The 16,173-nt window shown below is 35.2% G+C and overlaps 2 protein-coding genes across 2 annotated transcripts; one reads left to right on the plus strand and one right to left on the minus strand.

Annotated features, from left to right (window-relative positions):
• Positions 1 to 91: 91 nt before the first annotated feature.
• LOC106156327 (alpha-(1,6)-fucosyltransferase-like) lies at positions 92 to 13,172 on the minus strand. The gene is made up of 11 exons (XM_087004752.1): positions 13,033 to 13,172; positions 7,932 to 8,036; positions 7,169 to 7,382; positions 6,765 to 6,901; positions 6,294 to 6,504; positions 5,907 to 6,021; positions 5,450 to 5,687; positions 3,169 to 3,415; positions 2,786 to 2,962; positions 2,391 to 2,541; positions 92 to 2,241 (listed from the first exon to the last, which is right to left on the minus strand). The coding sequence occupies exons 3-11, from the start codon at positions 7,357 to 7,359 to the stop codon at positions 1,921 to 1,923; spliced, it is 1,788 nt and encodes a 595-aa protein (XP_086860878.1). The 5' UTR covers positions 7,360 to 7,382; positions 7,932 to 8,036; positions 13,033 to 13,172; the 3' UTR covers positions 92 to 1,920.
• Positions 13,173 to 13,458: 286 nt separating this feature from the next.
• Positions 13,459 to 16,115, plus strand: LOC106156328 (protein max). The gene is made up of 5 exons (XM_013531532.2): positions 13,459 to 13,625; positions 13,723 to 13,785; positions 14,103 to 14,210; positions 14,340 to 14,463; positions 14,628 to 16,115. The coding sequence occupies exons 1-5, from the start codon at positions 13,587 to 13,589 to the stop codon at positions 14,795 to 14,797; spliced, it is 504 nt and encodes a 167-aa protein (XP_013386986.1). The 5' UTR covers positions 13,459 to 13,586; the 3' UTR covers positions 14,798 to 16,115.
• The last annotated feature ends 58 nt before the right edge of the window (positions 16,116 to 16,173 follow it).

The raw sequence follows: 16,173 nt of genomic DNA on the forward strand, positions 1-16,173 counted from the left end.
TAAAAAAAAATTAACTTCCCATACAACAGCAAACATCACCCTTTTTGGCAAAAAGAACTCAATGAAAAAATAATAATTGGACTACTAGTTCTTTCTTTGGTGTTGAAAAAACTGTTTTCAACTTGTAATTTATTTAACTTGAGTAAGTTCAAAGTCGCTTTATTTAAGCAACCCAAGCTACATGTAGTCTTCTACTTTTCATTAGATATATTTAACTATCTGCTATTGCACATACAATGCTCACATAATACTTTCACCTCTTGTCATACAGATATTGCAACTTACAATAGTGAAAATTGAATATTATTACATAAATGTAGTTATTTTATTACTATTTTCACCACTGGAAGCCCATAAAATTCATTTTTTCATCCATTTGACTTTTTAAAATCCTAAAGTTTGTTATTGGCTCCCTTAAATTTAAAGTGATTAAGTAGGTCAATGTATTTTTAAGACCACAAACAGTAAGTATTTTATAACCTTATACCATCATGACAACAGCATCAATGTTCAGTTTATCTACAAGAACCAAATGCCTGCCACCTTTAATCCTTACTCTTCTTAACTTCCCACAGAGGCAAATGTAAAAGTTTCAGTCATTCACTAATAAGTGTCATCACTGTTGGACTTTGAGCCACCTTAATGCTTAAAACTTTTCCACCAACATATAGTGACATACAACACAGGTAATTGGAAAACTGCAGTAAAACCAAAGGGAGGAAAAATTTCTAAGATGAACAGTGTTGATAATCTAGTTATTTTACCTATATAACATATTCCAAATCAGTGCTATGTTTATTTTTTTACATAACTTTTACCTTATTTTTCTTTATAATCAATGATTTAGAGCAATAAGAGCAGTATTTCATTTCTTAATCTGGAAATAATCAACAATTATTGCAAACTGCATCAGTTTTCAACCACTGCCAACATATGTGTAAAGGGGACACGGGATGCCTCAAACACAAACATACATATAAAAATAGCTTGAGCAAAACATACAAATGCTCATTTCTAAAGTAGCTTTACTCAATACAATCAGTTGTAAAATACTCTAGAAATGCATAATATAATATACTAATGAAGAAGAAAATATATAGTTACAACATGCAGAAAAGTGGATACACATATATTTCAACAGCTGTAATTCAACATGAATACAAAGTGTTGAAGGTAAAGAAACTGAGTGCTACATCACAACCATTAAAATGGAAAATATGACATCATTACAGAATAGTTACATCTATTTAACTTACATGATAAGGTATCCAATTATTACATAATATATAATCTAAAAGTAGCAACACCATACATCATTAACTTCATTATGATATGATAATCAAATACTGACTGTACGTATCGACATAACATCTTAAATGACAATTATTTTACATCGCATAGATGTTAATTACATAATTGTACATCAATCTGAACTGAAGAATCACAGAAATACATACCATAATACAACTAAACTGACTAACATTTTTGGAAGGCAGCTGTTCTTTAAAAAATTGGTACTATTTTGAAATGAAGCAAACCGAATAGTTACCATGTCAAAAATTAAAGAGATGGTATAATCACTATCTCATATTAAAATGAATATTTTTGGCTAACTTTGAAAATTAAAGCATCTACAAATGTTGAAAACAGTAAATATGTAGATTTCTACCAACTGTTGTCTTGTATATAAAACCTGCCTGTAAAATGCACTGAACATTTTCTGTTAGTAAGTTAAAGTTAAAATTCTGTATTTCAGGTTGAAGTCATGTGGATAACAATCAACAAAGAAAAATAGAAAAGAGGATGCTATGACCACAAAGTAAATACTCAAATCATTTCTTTTATAAAAGAAGTAACAATCGAAATAACTTAATGTATAGGACAATATATGTCTAAAAAAACTAATGTCAACCATAAAAATCACGTGTTCTTATCAGCCTCAGGGTAAGTTGGGAACTTGGCTATTTCAATCTTTTCTTTAACTTTATATGATGGATATAGACCTGTCTTGGAAACTCTTTTATTTTCTCCTTTTGAATATCCATCCCAGTGGTTTCCAGCAATTCCAACTAAATCCCCAGGTTCAAGAGGAATTTCTCCTGGCCGCGGACTATGTGCATAGATTGCTATCTGATTATGTCCGTGCTGTCCGCCATAGTAATAGACATCGTCAAGTGAACGGAAGTAGGTTGAAGCGTCTGTGTGCATCGTCTGCATTATTTCGTAGGCTAATCGACATACCTGAAACACATTTTGGAGAAGGATTATATAATTACTACAAAGAGCAAAAGAATCTTTGGCTGAAAGGAAGTAAACTAATAAAACAAAAACTTTAAAACTCTAAATTCTGGAAAAGCTAAAATTTGGGATGAACTAGCAAGGAGACTTACCTGAGATGAAAAAGTACAAACAAGAAAATCCGTCATGGATAAGAAATGTATATCTATGATGATTCCACGTAAAGACATGTCAGAGTACCTGCTGCCCAGACCAGCTGATTTGGCAATGTCTTGATCCCCAACAAATTCATAATTAGGGAACCTGAAGAATCAAGCGAACAGTGACCTAATTTAAGAGCAATATATATTATATATTGGCACTATATAGAACATTTACACAATCTAAATACAGTTTCTTCAAGAAATTACAAAGAATTATACCTATTTTGTTGAGGAATCTGTTCTTAACTTGCAATGAATTTGGTATTCAATTTAATTTTTTTGATTCTATTAAAATTTTTGTTCTTTAATAACATTAAACTTTCATACACCACAGAGCCTCTTACTTGGATCTTGCCTCAGGAAGAACTCCAGGATCATCTGAAGCCAAATAGACTCGTTTTTTCTCTATCTTTTGTCTCCTTGACAACAGTTCATAATATTCATCTACGTGAAACATGTACTCTTCAATAGAGTGGAAGGCTGCCTCAGTGCCAACTTTATCAGTCCGCCGGACATGTATTCTGGTAGAATAAGACAAGAAAACTCAGACTTAGAGAGATTCAAGTTGAATTATCAAACATTTCAATACTTATAACAACCAACTGCCAATTACTGTATATACTTTAACTGTTAATATAGTTACAGGTTTGATTTTTCCTAAAACCTTAACATCAGACCCATCAAAGCAATCAAGACTTCGTGTATTATTACAACACCAGCAACTTACCCTACAATTGGGTTTTTAAAACCAAATTTCGCTTGGACATTGTCCAAGTCTTGTTTTAATTCTGGTTGGTAGCGTAAGAGATATTTCACAACCTGTCCCATCCACCACACAAAAGGGTGTCCATGGAAACGTGTGAGGCGAGGCGCCAGATCTTCTGGTATGGACTGAGGAAGTTGATCAGGGCGAGGACGGATGCTGTCAACAATTGGTAAACTGACAGCCTGGACATCTTTTATCTCGTTCTCAGCTGAAATACATTGAGATTTTATCATGTGGCTGTGCTAAATAACTATATCAAATTTTGTTTGAAGAAAATATAGTTTCATTATCTGAATGATTCCAGGTACTAATTAACAACTGATAATGAAAAGACTGTTAAACTGCCAAGTTAGTCTGGCACATCATACTATAATTAATATTTGACATGAAAAGTATGTTATTTGATTACCTGCAGGTGCTTGAATGGTGGAGTGTGGAATTTGTAATGCAATTAACAAGACGTGCAAACAAGTACAGTTCTAATATATACAATGTGTTCACATGTGTACATTATTGTAACTAGAGGATCAGAGAGGCGATACGGCCTCTGGATATTGTACCACCAGCTGGAGTAAGCTCATTCGTATGGAACACCAAAAAAAAAAAAAAAAGGGACACCACTACCAGTCTTGTGCTTGACAAGCTCCATAAAATGCAATAAACAAGAATTCTCAAAATATCCAAAAAAAAAAAAAAAAAAAAATGCAAAAAAAAAAAAAAAAATGCAAAAAAAAAAATAAAATAAAATAATAATAATAAATAAATAAAAAATAACTGTAAAAATGGTCCTATCAATTTTTGAATTGACTTGCGTTTTCCTCACATTGATCACTCCTGTGATTTTCTAGACAAAAGGCCTATTGGTTTTCCTCGAAATGTATTATCAGTGTTGCATATTTGCTGATGAAAAAGAAAACCAAGGGGCAACACTGGGCATATCTCTGCTAGTTTTGAAGATATGAGGGGCAAGAAAATATGCAAAGTTAAGTTCATGGTGAAAAAGAAGATCAAAGGTCAATTTCAAGGTCACAGTATAAGACTTCCTATTCAAGTTCAATAGTAACTATGGGCATTTCTTTGCCAATTTTGGAGATATAAATGCCAGAAAACATGCAAAGTATAGTTCATCATAAAAAGTAAGTCAAAGGTCAATTTCAAGGCCTCAGTTAGATTGCTAGTATATGCTTTCCTATTTAAGTTCAATAGTAACTATGGGTGTATCTCAGCTAATTTTGGAGTATTTCACATTTTATTTTCACCACTGAATATCGGATATTGAACTTTTTGACATAATGCAATGCCTAAGCTGAATCAAAAAAGGAAAAATGGACACCACCTTCTGTGTTGCACTTGATAAGCTCTACAAAATGCAAAAAACAAGAGGTCTCTAGCATTAACGGTTCCAGAATTAGAGAGAAAGTTTTCAGTTTCGGCATCTAATGGCCGCTACTCCCATAAAAATGCACCGATTGACCCCAAACTCAAAAAGATGAAAGATGACCCAAAGGGTAACAACTACCCATAATATTATAGGTAAGATCTGTGTAGTTTCTGAAAATCAGCAGAAATAAAAAAAATTTCTGCAAAAAATTAAGATTTTTAGAAAGTCAAATCCAAGGGCATATTTGGAATCTTCACATATGACTTTTGGTCAGGCTTCTGTAGTAATTTTTCCCATAATTCCTTTGATTTGGGAGATATTTGGCATTGAATTTTCAAAAATTTTGACAAGGGTGCATTTCAACGAGCATCATGCCCAGGCCAATACACTGACTGAGACAAAAAGAACAGGGGGTTCAAGTTGAGATTATATGTGACCTAAATCCAAGAGATGGGGACATGGGTCCTTGCAGTCTAGGAGGAGAAGCGGTAACGGTGACTTGTATCCGGCGCCAGTACGCGGAGCCGGTGGAGCCCCAGGAGCCAGCGGAGCCGTACGAGACGGGTCGGGACTAAAACCATGAGTACCGCCAGCGTACACGCTGGCGGTACTAATTAATCAAGGGTAACAATTACAAGATTCCAAAGTCACACCATAAAAATGTCAATGTGTGAAAAATCACATAATAACCTGTTTTTTCATGCCAAAAATCTCTCCACTAGATTTGAGGAGGATAAGTTACCCGTTTCCCATTTATTGCAATAATAGTATAACACCATGGCAATGGTACTGATGATGACAGATGCAGGTGATGGCTTTATGTACAAACACATGCAACCTATTTATTTCCAGTGTACTTACGTCCCCAGCCTCTGGAGGATTTTGCAGCCGCGTTCCGACAGCTGTCACTCACAGGCATGAACACTTTCTCCCATCCCCCGCTAGAATACCGCCAGCCACTGGACTGGAGGATCATGGTACGTTCAGTGGCATACGCAAGAATAAAACAGTATGCAACATGGTGGATCTGGCAGCCGAAGCCACAGCCTTTATTGACATTACAGATCAGCTTCTTGGCATTTTGGCAGTCTTTGGGATTCTGAAGTAAAAATTTGCTTCAATGATCACACAATCCTAGATGTATGATGAATTTTAACCGCGTAAAAATAAATTTTATATATTCTAACAATTCCTAGACGTATTCTGATGAATTTTAACCATGTAAAAACAATCAATGTATTAGATATCATATTCTATGGTACTGGCTGAATCTGTATCACTGTAATATGATCAATTCTTGAATATTCAAAATATCTACCTGCAAATAATGAAATCGTCGTTGTACAAGTGCTTCTAAATCTTTGGCTTCCTTTTTCCTCCAATTTTCTGCCCCATCAATTTGGCTTAAGCTATGCAAATCTGTTAGTATGGACCTGTTGGAAAACAATAATTTGGAGCAATAAACATTCTCAAAATGTCAAATAACTGTACTTATTAAGCCTTCTACATCTGATTAAATTCTAATATGTAGGCAATTAATGACCTTTTTGAAAGCCAATCTTCTTCTAACTCAACGCTTAAGATGAGCAAGCATTACCAGTTATGTAACCCTTCAACATATTTATTATTAAAAAGTCATAAAAACATGATTCATATACTGTTTATTAGTAAAAAGTATAAAGTCAAAAAACCATGATTTACAAACCTTTCTTGATGCCCTGCATCATCTAATAAGTCATTAACTTTTGTGTTTAACTGTCTATTATCCTTAGCAACATTTTTAATTTTCTTTAACTCGGAGCGTATGAAGTACCACAACTCTGTCACACCGTTGTAAAGTTTTCTTCGCAGTTTTTCGTGTTCGGCGCTAGGACCGTCTGACAGAATTTTACTGCCAGCAACAGCATCACCCTCAGCTACAAAAAATATTAAAAAGATACCAAATGCTTAGTCTTAATCCCCCTCAGGAAGTGATCCACAAGAGATATCAAGATAAAATCAAGGTAGCAGTTAGAACTACATGGACATGCCTTCTCGATCTATCTTAAAATCATCTTTACTTAACGACAGTACAACTGAACTAAACTTTTACTAAGTCAGTGTTTAAACACCTAGTAAAGTTAATATTTCAGCTTAAGAAAAATTCTAAATGAAATATGCATCTGGTTGCTTATACCTTGATTTAGAGGTGCTTTGTCTCCCATCTGAAGATTAAGCTGTCTTATTTCTCTATTGGCTTCATTTAATTTATTCTGTAGTAATTTGACTGCAGCACTATTCTCACCACCTACTCCAACCACCAGCCTTACATCCCTGAAAACATGTTATGTCCTGGGTCATATCTGTTATATGACTAATGATGGGTTTGAAAGCTCAATCAAATTTGCAGCATAATCAACATCCCTGAGTGCATGAAAAAATTGGTTGTCTTCCAATTAATCTACCCTGGTACAACACCACCTTGATATTTTCATCATATTAAAATATTATATTAAAATAGTAAATTTAATATGAAAAACTGAAATTCAATAAAATAAAAAACAATGTCAAAACAGAATCTCAAACCAGAGAAACCAGTACCTGAGTTCATTGGTCAACCTCTGTAGTTCTAAGTTCTGTTTTTTAAGCAGTAGAATTTCTTCCATTGCCTTAGTCAGCTGTCTCTCCATCTTGTCCCCTGTGTCACTGGGCTGCATCACCATAGTGCTGAGGTAGACTAGGATCAGCACCCAGGCTGCCACCAAACATACCACCACACGCCACAGGTTCATGCTCTCCCTGCCTGCCAGATGACCTGATAGGAAAATAAGACCCACTTTACTTTCATAGGAAATGGTAAATGAACTACCTTATTAATTATTCATCCAAATACAATGTTGGAGCCAGTAAAGAGCCACAGCTGTGAAATAAACCTAGGGTGCTGAAAATGCTGTCATTACCAAAATTGAGTGCCAGCATGTTTTTTGCACATTTATACCTGAAACAGTCATTAAAACAGTCATCTTTGTCAGCCGACATCAAAAACATTGCTTACTGGTACTGAACTACAGCCAGTAGCCACAGTGACCTCTACTTACTAAGTAACATATTTCCTTAGAGATCAGTCACAGTTGTCAAATAATAACACATATATCAGACAAGTACTTTCTACTAGTATGCTCAGTACATTGCACTGATGAATGCAGGTATCTAAGCAGTCACCAAGAACACAATGGTCAAATGCAAAGCACTGAATACTCCAGATGTCTATACTTGATAATCAGACCTGAAGTACACACAGTTATATATATATATAATAAGTGTGAAGTGAGATAGGTGGTAGTTTGATGGGGTAGACCATTACCTTACAGCTGTGACTATCTTCACCTTGTCATCAACCCTACTATAACCCTAGTGCCTTCATCTAGCCTGGAGGGAGGTCAGAGGTCACACTGCGTCTCAAGGGGCTCTGGAGTACATAAATCAAACTATCAAAGACGAATACTACATACATGTACAGATATAGGCAATAAATCTGAAAACACAGAATATCAAATAAAATAGATACCAGTGGACATACACATGACTGACTAGACTACAATATTTCAAGAAATATAAAAGGAGGAACTAGAGCTAGATATCAACAAATACATATTGAATTTAAGAATTTATCTGGATACCAATAACAATAATAATAATTACAATTATAACTATAGTAATATAAATAATGACAACAAAAATAATCCTAATTATTTGGATACAATTATTGCAGTATACATAATATTTCAATGAAGTGAAATGCATATATATATATCTTTTAATTTTTATATTATCACACACACACACACACACACACACACACACAAAACATGCGTACAGAGTCTACAGACAAAAACTCACACATGCGCCACTTTAAAATACTGGCAAATGTTCACATACTAGTTTCTGGATGATGAAGCCAATTGTGAATTATTGATGAAGGCATAATGAAGCAATCATTATCCTAATTTCCCCCACTGCAAAATGTCAATAAATTGTCATCAATAACACTGAAATAAACAGCTCAACTGCTCACTTTGCAGGCAAGATTCTAATCAGAGAATGTTTGCACCAAAAACTTTCATTTGATAAACCTAGTCCCCATGGTTTTAACTAATTAACTACTAGTAGTCTAGAAGTTGCGGTTTTGAAAAATTATTGCAGTGGTTAACAACATTTCAAACATGCAGACAAACATCTGAAATGTTCATGTATGTTTTACTTGGTCCTTATCAATACACTACAATGCAAAGCTCTATTGATAAAATTTATTTAAGATAAAATACCTACAAGTGAAGAAGTCCATAATGGGTTTCTTCTTGTAAACCAAACCTTTAAAATCCACAGGCATGCTGCTATTAAGTGTTCTAGACTTCACTCACTATATAATTAATTCTTTTGCATAACAATGTTACATATATATATATATATATATATATATATATATATATATATATATATATATATATATATATATATATATATATATATATATTGACTCCTGTCAACTGTCCTGTTCAACTGTGAACTCATTACTTTTTTATGAAGAATAGTGGCTTTTTGGTAAAGTGAATTTATACCCCGTTCACACTACGCTCAGTTATCCGGATAAGTTGCGAATTAGGTCACAATTCGAATAAATGCAGTAGTGTGAACGCAAGAGGATTTTGAAAATGCGCATTTTCAAAATCCTGCAAGCGAGGTGGATTTCTAAGCGCGATCCGGATAACTTACCGGAATCGACACCTGTACAGATCTTACTGCGCATGTGTGCAGATAAGTGCGGATATCTATGAACGCTGGTTTATTACTTTAGCGATTGCACCAAACGTATTTGGCGGTCACCACTCACTACAACATGAGGAAACAAACTTATTTTGCCACCTTATACTTCTCAAGAATGCTGGAATGTCTTTTGAGTTGCATTTGTCGTCACAAATTTTTGTTGATATTTTAAGATTTCCTGTGCGGCGCATGCGCGAGTGTTCAAAACAGGAAGTTTAACCTGAAATTTTCAACGTGGGATTCGGATTCGCTTAGCGAGTGTGAACGCAATACCGAATCGGATTCCTTACGAAAAATCCGAATTATAGAAATGCGCATTTTGGCAACTGTAGTGTGAACGGGGTATTAGAAACATAAAACAATTCTTATAATTTGCATTTAAACTAAAACCTCTGAAAAGACATAAGACACCTAATTTCAATCAAAAGGTGTGATCTTCATATATACTTAGCATAGAAGGTATTTTGGTCTTGGGCATGTTTGCGGTATCACTGTGAACACATTATGAAGCAATGATGGCTGTCATTTTCAGAGATAAATCAGCTGCCATCCTGGACAGAGAAGATACCAGGTGTGGGCATCCCGCCCAAGGACTATCTCAATCCTGGATAAATACTATGATCCAATGGGTTACTTCACTGCCAAGCTTTAGGCTTTAAAGTTTACCTTTAAGTCTAGTTAAAGACAAGCTTTATTTTTGGGTTAAAATATTAAATCAAGTTGCTTCCCTGCTGAAAAGTACACAAACTGGATGTTTTCTTTATTGGAAACAATTGCCAGGGCACAGTCCTTCATGCTGCTACAGCTGCCACTAGATTCAGTGTTATGCTCACTACATGACTCTGCATGACTTGACATGTTTTCACACAAGTTTCCTATTACCCTCCAGCAATCTATCTGTGTCCATATAGAAACCTTTGCCAAGCTGAACATAACTGTTGTTAGAAGACAATTCCTACTTAATCAACAAATATAAGTGACAGCAGCGAAACATTCTTTTCACAACATTTTGACTGACTTAGACCCCATTTCCATTGATTTTAGATCGATCTATCCCTGCGGGGAGTCTCACTAGATTACTGTCAGCTTAGCCAGCTTAAGCGTCTGTCCCGCCTACTAAAAGCTGTAAAGCGGTAATTAACTATGGTGCGCGCTTTGCTGACTGCAATTTAGCGTGAACCCCCAGGGAGTAAGGTCCATCTAAATCTTAATCCCTGGATCGATCTAAATCTCTGGGAATGCACCCTAAGACTGGGTTCCCATACCTGGATTGATCTAACAGGATCTATCCATCTCCAAGGGATTTCTCCCTAAATTGCTTTCAGCTTATTAAGCGGCTTAGATGTTTGACACGCCAACTGAAGCTTCTAAACGATAATCAATTATCTCCTAGCAGCTTGAATACATGAGACAGACATCTCAGCCACTGAAGTCAATTGCAATTTAGCGAGTACCCCCATGGAGATAGATCGATCCACAGTTAGCATGAAAGGGTCTGGGAATGGTCCCTTAAAGTATTCTTATGTCAAGGCTATAGTTATATATACAAAATACAAAAACACCTGTCAGTAGAATTCATGAAAATTAAATTATGTTATACAAGTACTATGCTAATGTGATATATGAAAACTAAGACCAAATCCCAGATGACCCATTAGGACCAGGATGCTAATGTGTAGAACTGCATAATGAAAAACTGGATGATTATAAATTAAAGCAATTTGATGAAATTGCAGATAGTTAACCTAAGTGTCTATGCTGCCTCACTTTGCTGTAGCTCTTACGACCAATCCTTTACATATTATGATTACTAATATGTAGACTAATCTTACCTATTCCCTTTCAGTTTCACCATATCTTAGTTATATCTATTTAAAAAGATGCAATTCTTTTTATCTTAAAACAGCTTTACAAACAGAAAAGTACTATTTTAAGTGGTGACATCAGCAAGAAGCCATTTGTCTTGAGAGTTGTGCTGACTCTCTGCTAAGAGACTTACTGCAGCCACAAAAATGTCAAATCACCCACAGCATCAATTACTTCATGTTGGTGACATTTATAAAAAGAATTAAAATACTGATTTCTGAGTTGGAAGATATTTTTTTGATAAATGCCCTATCCTATAATGAGTAATGTATAACATAATAACCAAAATAAATGAATGCAAAATGGATTCATATTTTCTAATCAACAGTCTCCATGCCTTAAGAACATAGTCAGGGCTCCAATTAACCCCCTAAAGCAAACCCCTCTATTTCCCTGGCCATTAATCAATCCAGCAGAGTGCACAGCAGCAGTAGGAGTCTAGGACAATACATATATGGCTTATGACTGCTCTCTGCATGCATAAAGATGATGTGAGGTTGTCTTCCCACCGAGATTTCTCTTATACATTGAAATAGTCTAACTGATAATTAGCAGACTTATCTTGTACCTTGAAACAGTCTATTAGCAGGCTACTAATCCTGGTCTAAGTTACTATCACTATATTGCCTTGAACCCAGCTAGTTATTATGGAAGTTGAATGTCAATTTAAGATATCATCAATATTTAGTATTACCTGTGACTGGCAGACAGGAAGTCGTCAACTCTGTTATTGCTTGGTCTTATTTCTTTTCTTATTTTTTATTGCAATCGTAAAAGCTCACAGTCATTAAATTCTCTTCCAGCTTTGCTATCTAACATCAAGCCAATCAGCACTATTTAATTCTGACGACCTTATACAGGTGTCATTTCCTACATGTTTTTTGAGGACACTTTTTTTCTTGAAAAAAATGGTCCCTATACATATTGTTACTAGTAAAAATATGTAAGGGATCATTCCCAGACTCTATAGTACTAACTTTGGATCGAACTATCTCCAAGGGGACTCTCCCTAAATTGCTATCAACTTAAGCTGCTGAGATGTCTGTTACGCCTACTGAACCTGCTAGGGGGTAATTAATTATTGTTTAGCAGCTTCAGTAGATGTGCCAGACATCTAAGCTGCTTAAGCAGAAAGCAATTCAGTGAAAACCCCTTAGAGATGGATAGATCCTGTTAGATCGATCTAGGCATGGGAACCCAGTCTAAGTTACCAAGCGACAGACTGCATAAGTTTTATATGTCTACTAGTTTAATCTAGCAACCAATTATGACTTCTCCTAACTTCTGCTTAATTAACACATACCACACAGACAGCCCTGAGGGCTAACGCATGGAACTTTGTGCTACTTAAATGAGCTGTATCCCATTTTCCAAAATTTTAAAGGGAGAAGCATCTAACTTAAAAGTCAAAGTCGAAGGGGGAATCCTGTTCTCCTGTGGCCGCAAGTAGATTACAGTGTTAATATAAAGTAGTGTTTACCAATTAATGACTGTTGCAGAGTTAGGCTACATGTACAGTACTAGTAGTAATACTAACAGCAGTACTAGATGTCGTCAGTGCCGGGGAAGTGGCAGTGCACTACTACGACTACTACTACTAGTGACAGTTGTGTAATGTCAGTTACCGCAGTGTCACACCTCACTCAGTCACAGCAACAGTGTCAATCGACTGTGCTGAGGCTATGTTGCCTTAACGGAGGACTTACTTACTTACAGGAGGGCTACAATTCAACATAACACAGTGAAATACTCTAAATTAATCAGACATACACTACCTTTAATTACAACGGTTCTAGTATTCCGTCGAGGATCAGTGGTCTCAATGTATAACTATAAACGCCTTGCGATCATGTATGTTCCCAAACCGGAACAAGTTGCTGCTCACGCGAGATAATTTATGACGCGAGATCGTGTAATGTGATATGACTGAGAGGCTTGCAGTAAGGCCTCGTTTTAAATCTTTAGCATCCAAATACGATAAATCCAAAATGAGATGAGCAAGAGGAAAAGTTATATTATTTCTTTGCCCGCAGCGCATGTTATAGGTGTCCGCGGAAAAAAATAAGTCCTTGATATGTAGACGTTTGACTGAAATACAAAATCTTCTTCCAAAGAAGTATATAAGATATATTTTTCTTTCATATGTCTATCATAAACGAGATGCTATAGTCTCTGGTCAAAACTATGTGCGTAGGAATATGTTGAATCTATTTGAGAGACAGAACCCACGTGGGTAACACGCGTGGCGTTGTGTGGTCGCCATCTTCCGACTGTTTGACAGCCACAATATAGAATATCTGTTGCTTTGGTTCAGAGTTTTTACCCAAAGATGAGTGATGATGAAAGGGATATCGACATCGAAAGTGATGTGAGTATGTTTTAGCATATGACAAATAAACAGAACTGACTCAAGTTACAAGAATAATGGTAAATATTGTGAACTTCTGGGCGTGTTTTCGTTTCAGGAAGAGGAGGACGAAATGGGCTTGGACGGAAATCAGTCAAATGTTACACAGTTTATGAGCCAGGTAAGACAGATGTCAATAACTTACGTGATTGTGACCAAGAATTAAATTCTGGGGCCAATTATGAGAGAGTAGAAATGAGATACAAGGACAATATGTGGACAGTGTCAGAACATGTCACGTGACGTAAACATTAACATGTGGGGGATTTTTGTCTTCTGTTGAAGTAGGATCTGTTGCTTGGTTTTCATTTTTAAATCAGAAAAAAAAGAAAAAGAAATTGGTGGTGATCCTAAGAAGTCCTGATTTATTAAGGTATACCATTGATTTTGTACAAGTAAAAGACAAATTACTGGCACTTATGCCAATTTTTTTTCCAGGCTGAAAAGCGTGCCCACCACAATGCTTTGGAAAGGAAAAGAAGAGATCATATAAAAGAAAGTTTTCACAGTTTACGAGATTCTATACCATCACTTCAAGGAGAGAAGGTAATTTATTTCCAGTGTTAATAGAGCATTGTATTATGTATTAATAACATTATGAAGAGTTAGAAATTGAGAACATGCATATTGAATGGCTAAAACCTTATACTGATCATTGCCAGAATTATTTTGCAGGTAGCAAGATCACAGATTCTGAAGAAAGCTTCTGAATATATCCAGTTCATGCGAAGAAAAAATAATACACATCATCAAGATTTAGAAGATCTGAAAAGACAAAATTCTGTTTTGGATCAACAAGGTAATACTTATCACTGTAGCTTGCTTTATTATAAGGGACTCCAATGTATCAGATAAACTTCTAATCCTTGTTTGATTTTTGCTGCCCAGGGGGGATTTCATATATAAACATAAAATGATTACTTGAATAATGTATCAATTAATAGAGGGAATTTGTGTTTTCAGTGCGAGCCCTAGAAAAAGCAAAGACAACAGGGACTTTTGCCAGTCAGTCCTCTTCAGGATTAGAGTCAGAAACTGTTCTTAATTCAAACGAAAGACGTGGGTCTGGTTCAGAAAGTTCTGAATCAGATCTGGGACCAGGGAAGAGGAAAAAATTGAAAACTTCAACATAGCAAAGATTTCAACTTATTTTTACTCAATATTGGTAATTTTTTTGATTGGTGTGTCCAGGAAGCTGTTAAAACCATCTTACATATGATATAGTTATAATGTTGTGAAAAAAAGTAGTAGAAGGTGTCCTAATTTTTGTGCCATTTAGTTTTTAGTAAAATCTAAAATCCATTGTTACTGTATTGACCTTTTTCTTTGTAAATCAAATGTATTTGGAGTTTTGGTATCATCTACCATTAGAAGAGTTATTACATAGAAGCCAGATCAAATTTGCTATGAAAATTTCGTAACTTTTTGGCCGTAACAGAACTGTTAAGAATAGTCATTTATTCATTTATGGCAAAATTTTCTTAAAATCAGTAAATGAGCAAGATTGAAACTAAGGCCAAGCATTTTGAATATTTTGGTGTGAAAATTATAGCATTGTAACTGGTACTTTGGTTTTAATGAGTGTATGTTCTCAGACAGTGTTACAGTGTACCCCTAAGGTTAACTTGGGGAAACTGACAAAGAGGGGTGAGCAATATTGGTACACTAATGTATTTTATTGACTTCAGAGCCCAAAGAAACACTGCATTCAATAAATGCATTGAATGTATTAACTATGAATGCAGTCCAGATTTTTGAAATAGCATGATTAAATGTTTTTCAAAGGCTTTTTGACTTGGCAATGTGCTGAAATTGTATAAATTCTTGTCTGGAAAAATGAGGAAGTTAAGATCATAAACAGAGTTCTATTCTGATATTGCTGCATAGAATTAAGAAAATATAAAGGGGTTTATTCTCAGGTGGGAAATGTTTCAGCACAAAGATAATATGTGTAACTGCTGGTAAAGGAGTTTTCTGGTGACTGAGTAATATGTCAGTTAGTATTATGCTGTGGCTGGGGTATCCTTTAAACTTGTTTGTTCAAAATTACAAGTCTGGTTATTTGTGCAAGTTGAACACAGGGACGAAAAATTAAAAAACCAGTGTTTCACCACCTGTACAATGACCTCGTAACATTTTGTGTACTCTTTCTAACAAAATATACTTTGTGGTGTTTTAAATGACGAAATTCTAAATAACTTTTGCACATTATAACCAGTGCCATCACTCACACAAGAATCCACTTTCTTTTTCCCTCTTAACATCCAGTCTTGATTTTAGCATATGTACTTAAGCAGAAGAGTAATGGATAAGTCAAACTCATGAATGTGTTCAAATAATTTTTCAATAAAATCTGGACAAAAGTTATTTTGAGTTGTGGTTATAGCCAAGACCTGAGTTTTTTACACTATGTTTGTATCATGATAATGAATAAAGTAGTCTTAAACTGTTTGTTCTTTTTGGTCAATCTTCTGATATAATGAACAAGCATTTTGTTTCTATTATTTGC

The sequence above is a fragment of the Lingula anatina genome, chromosome 2 (assembly GCF_051362555.1).
Source record: "Lingula anatina isolate TDL-2025a chromosome 2, LinAna3.0, whole genome shotgun sequence".
NCBI classification, from domain to species: Eukaryota; Metazoa; Brachiopoda; class Lingulata; order Lingulida; family Lingulidae; genus Lingula; species Lingula anatina.

Excerpts from the sequence above, each read along its gene's own strand:
- LOC106156327 (XM_087004752.1), bottom strand. The coding sequence starts at position 7,359 with ATGAACCTGTGGCGTGTGGTGGTATGTTTGGTGGCAGCCTGGGTGCTG. Across the intron at positions 6,022-6,293 it reads GATGCAGGGCATCAAGAAAG|GTCCATACTAACAGATTTGC; the intron begins GTTTGTAAATCA and ends GTTTTCCAACAG. Across the intron at positions 2,963-3,168 it reads TTTAAAAACCCAATTGTAGG|AATACATGTCCGGCGGACTG; the intron begins GTAAGTTGCTGG and ends TTATTCTACCAG.
- LOC106156328 (XM_013531532.2), top strand. The coding sequence starts at position 13,587 with ATGAGTGATGATGAAAGGGATATCGACATCGAAAGTGAT. Across the intron at positions 14,211-14,339 it reads CATCACTTCAAGGAGAGAAG|GTAGCAAGATCACAGATTCT; the intron begins GTAATTTATTTC and ends ATTATTTTGCAG. Across the intron at positions 14,464-14,627 it reads TTCTGTTTTGGATCAACAAG|TGCGAGCCCTAGAAAAAGCA; the intron begins GTAATACTTATC and ends TTGTGTTTTCAG.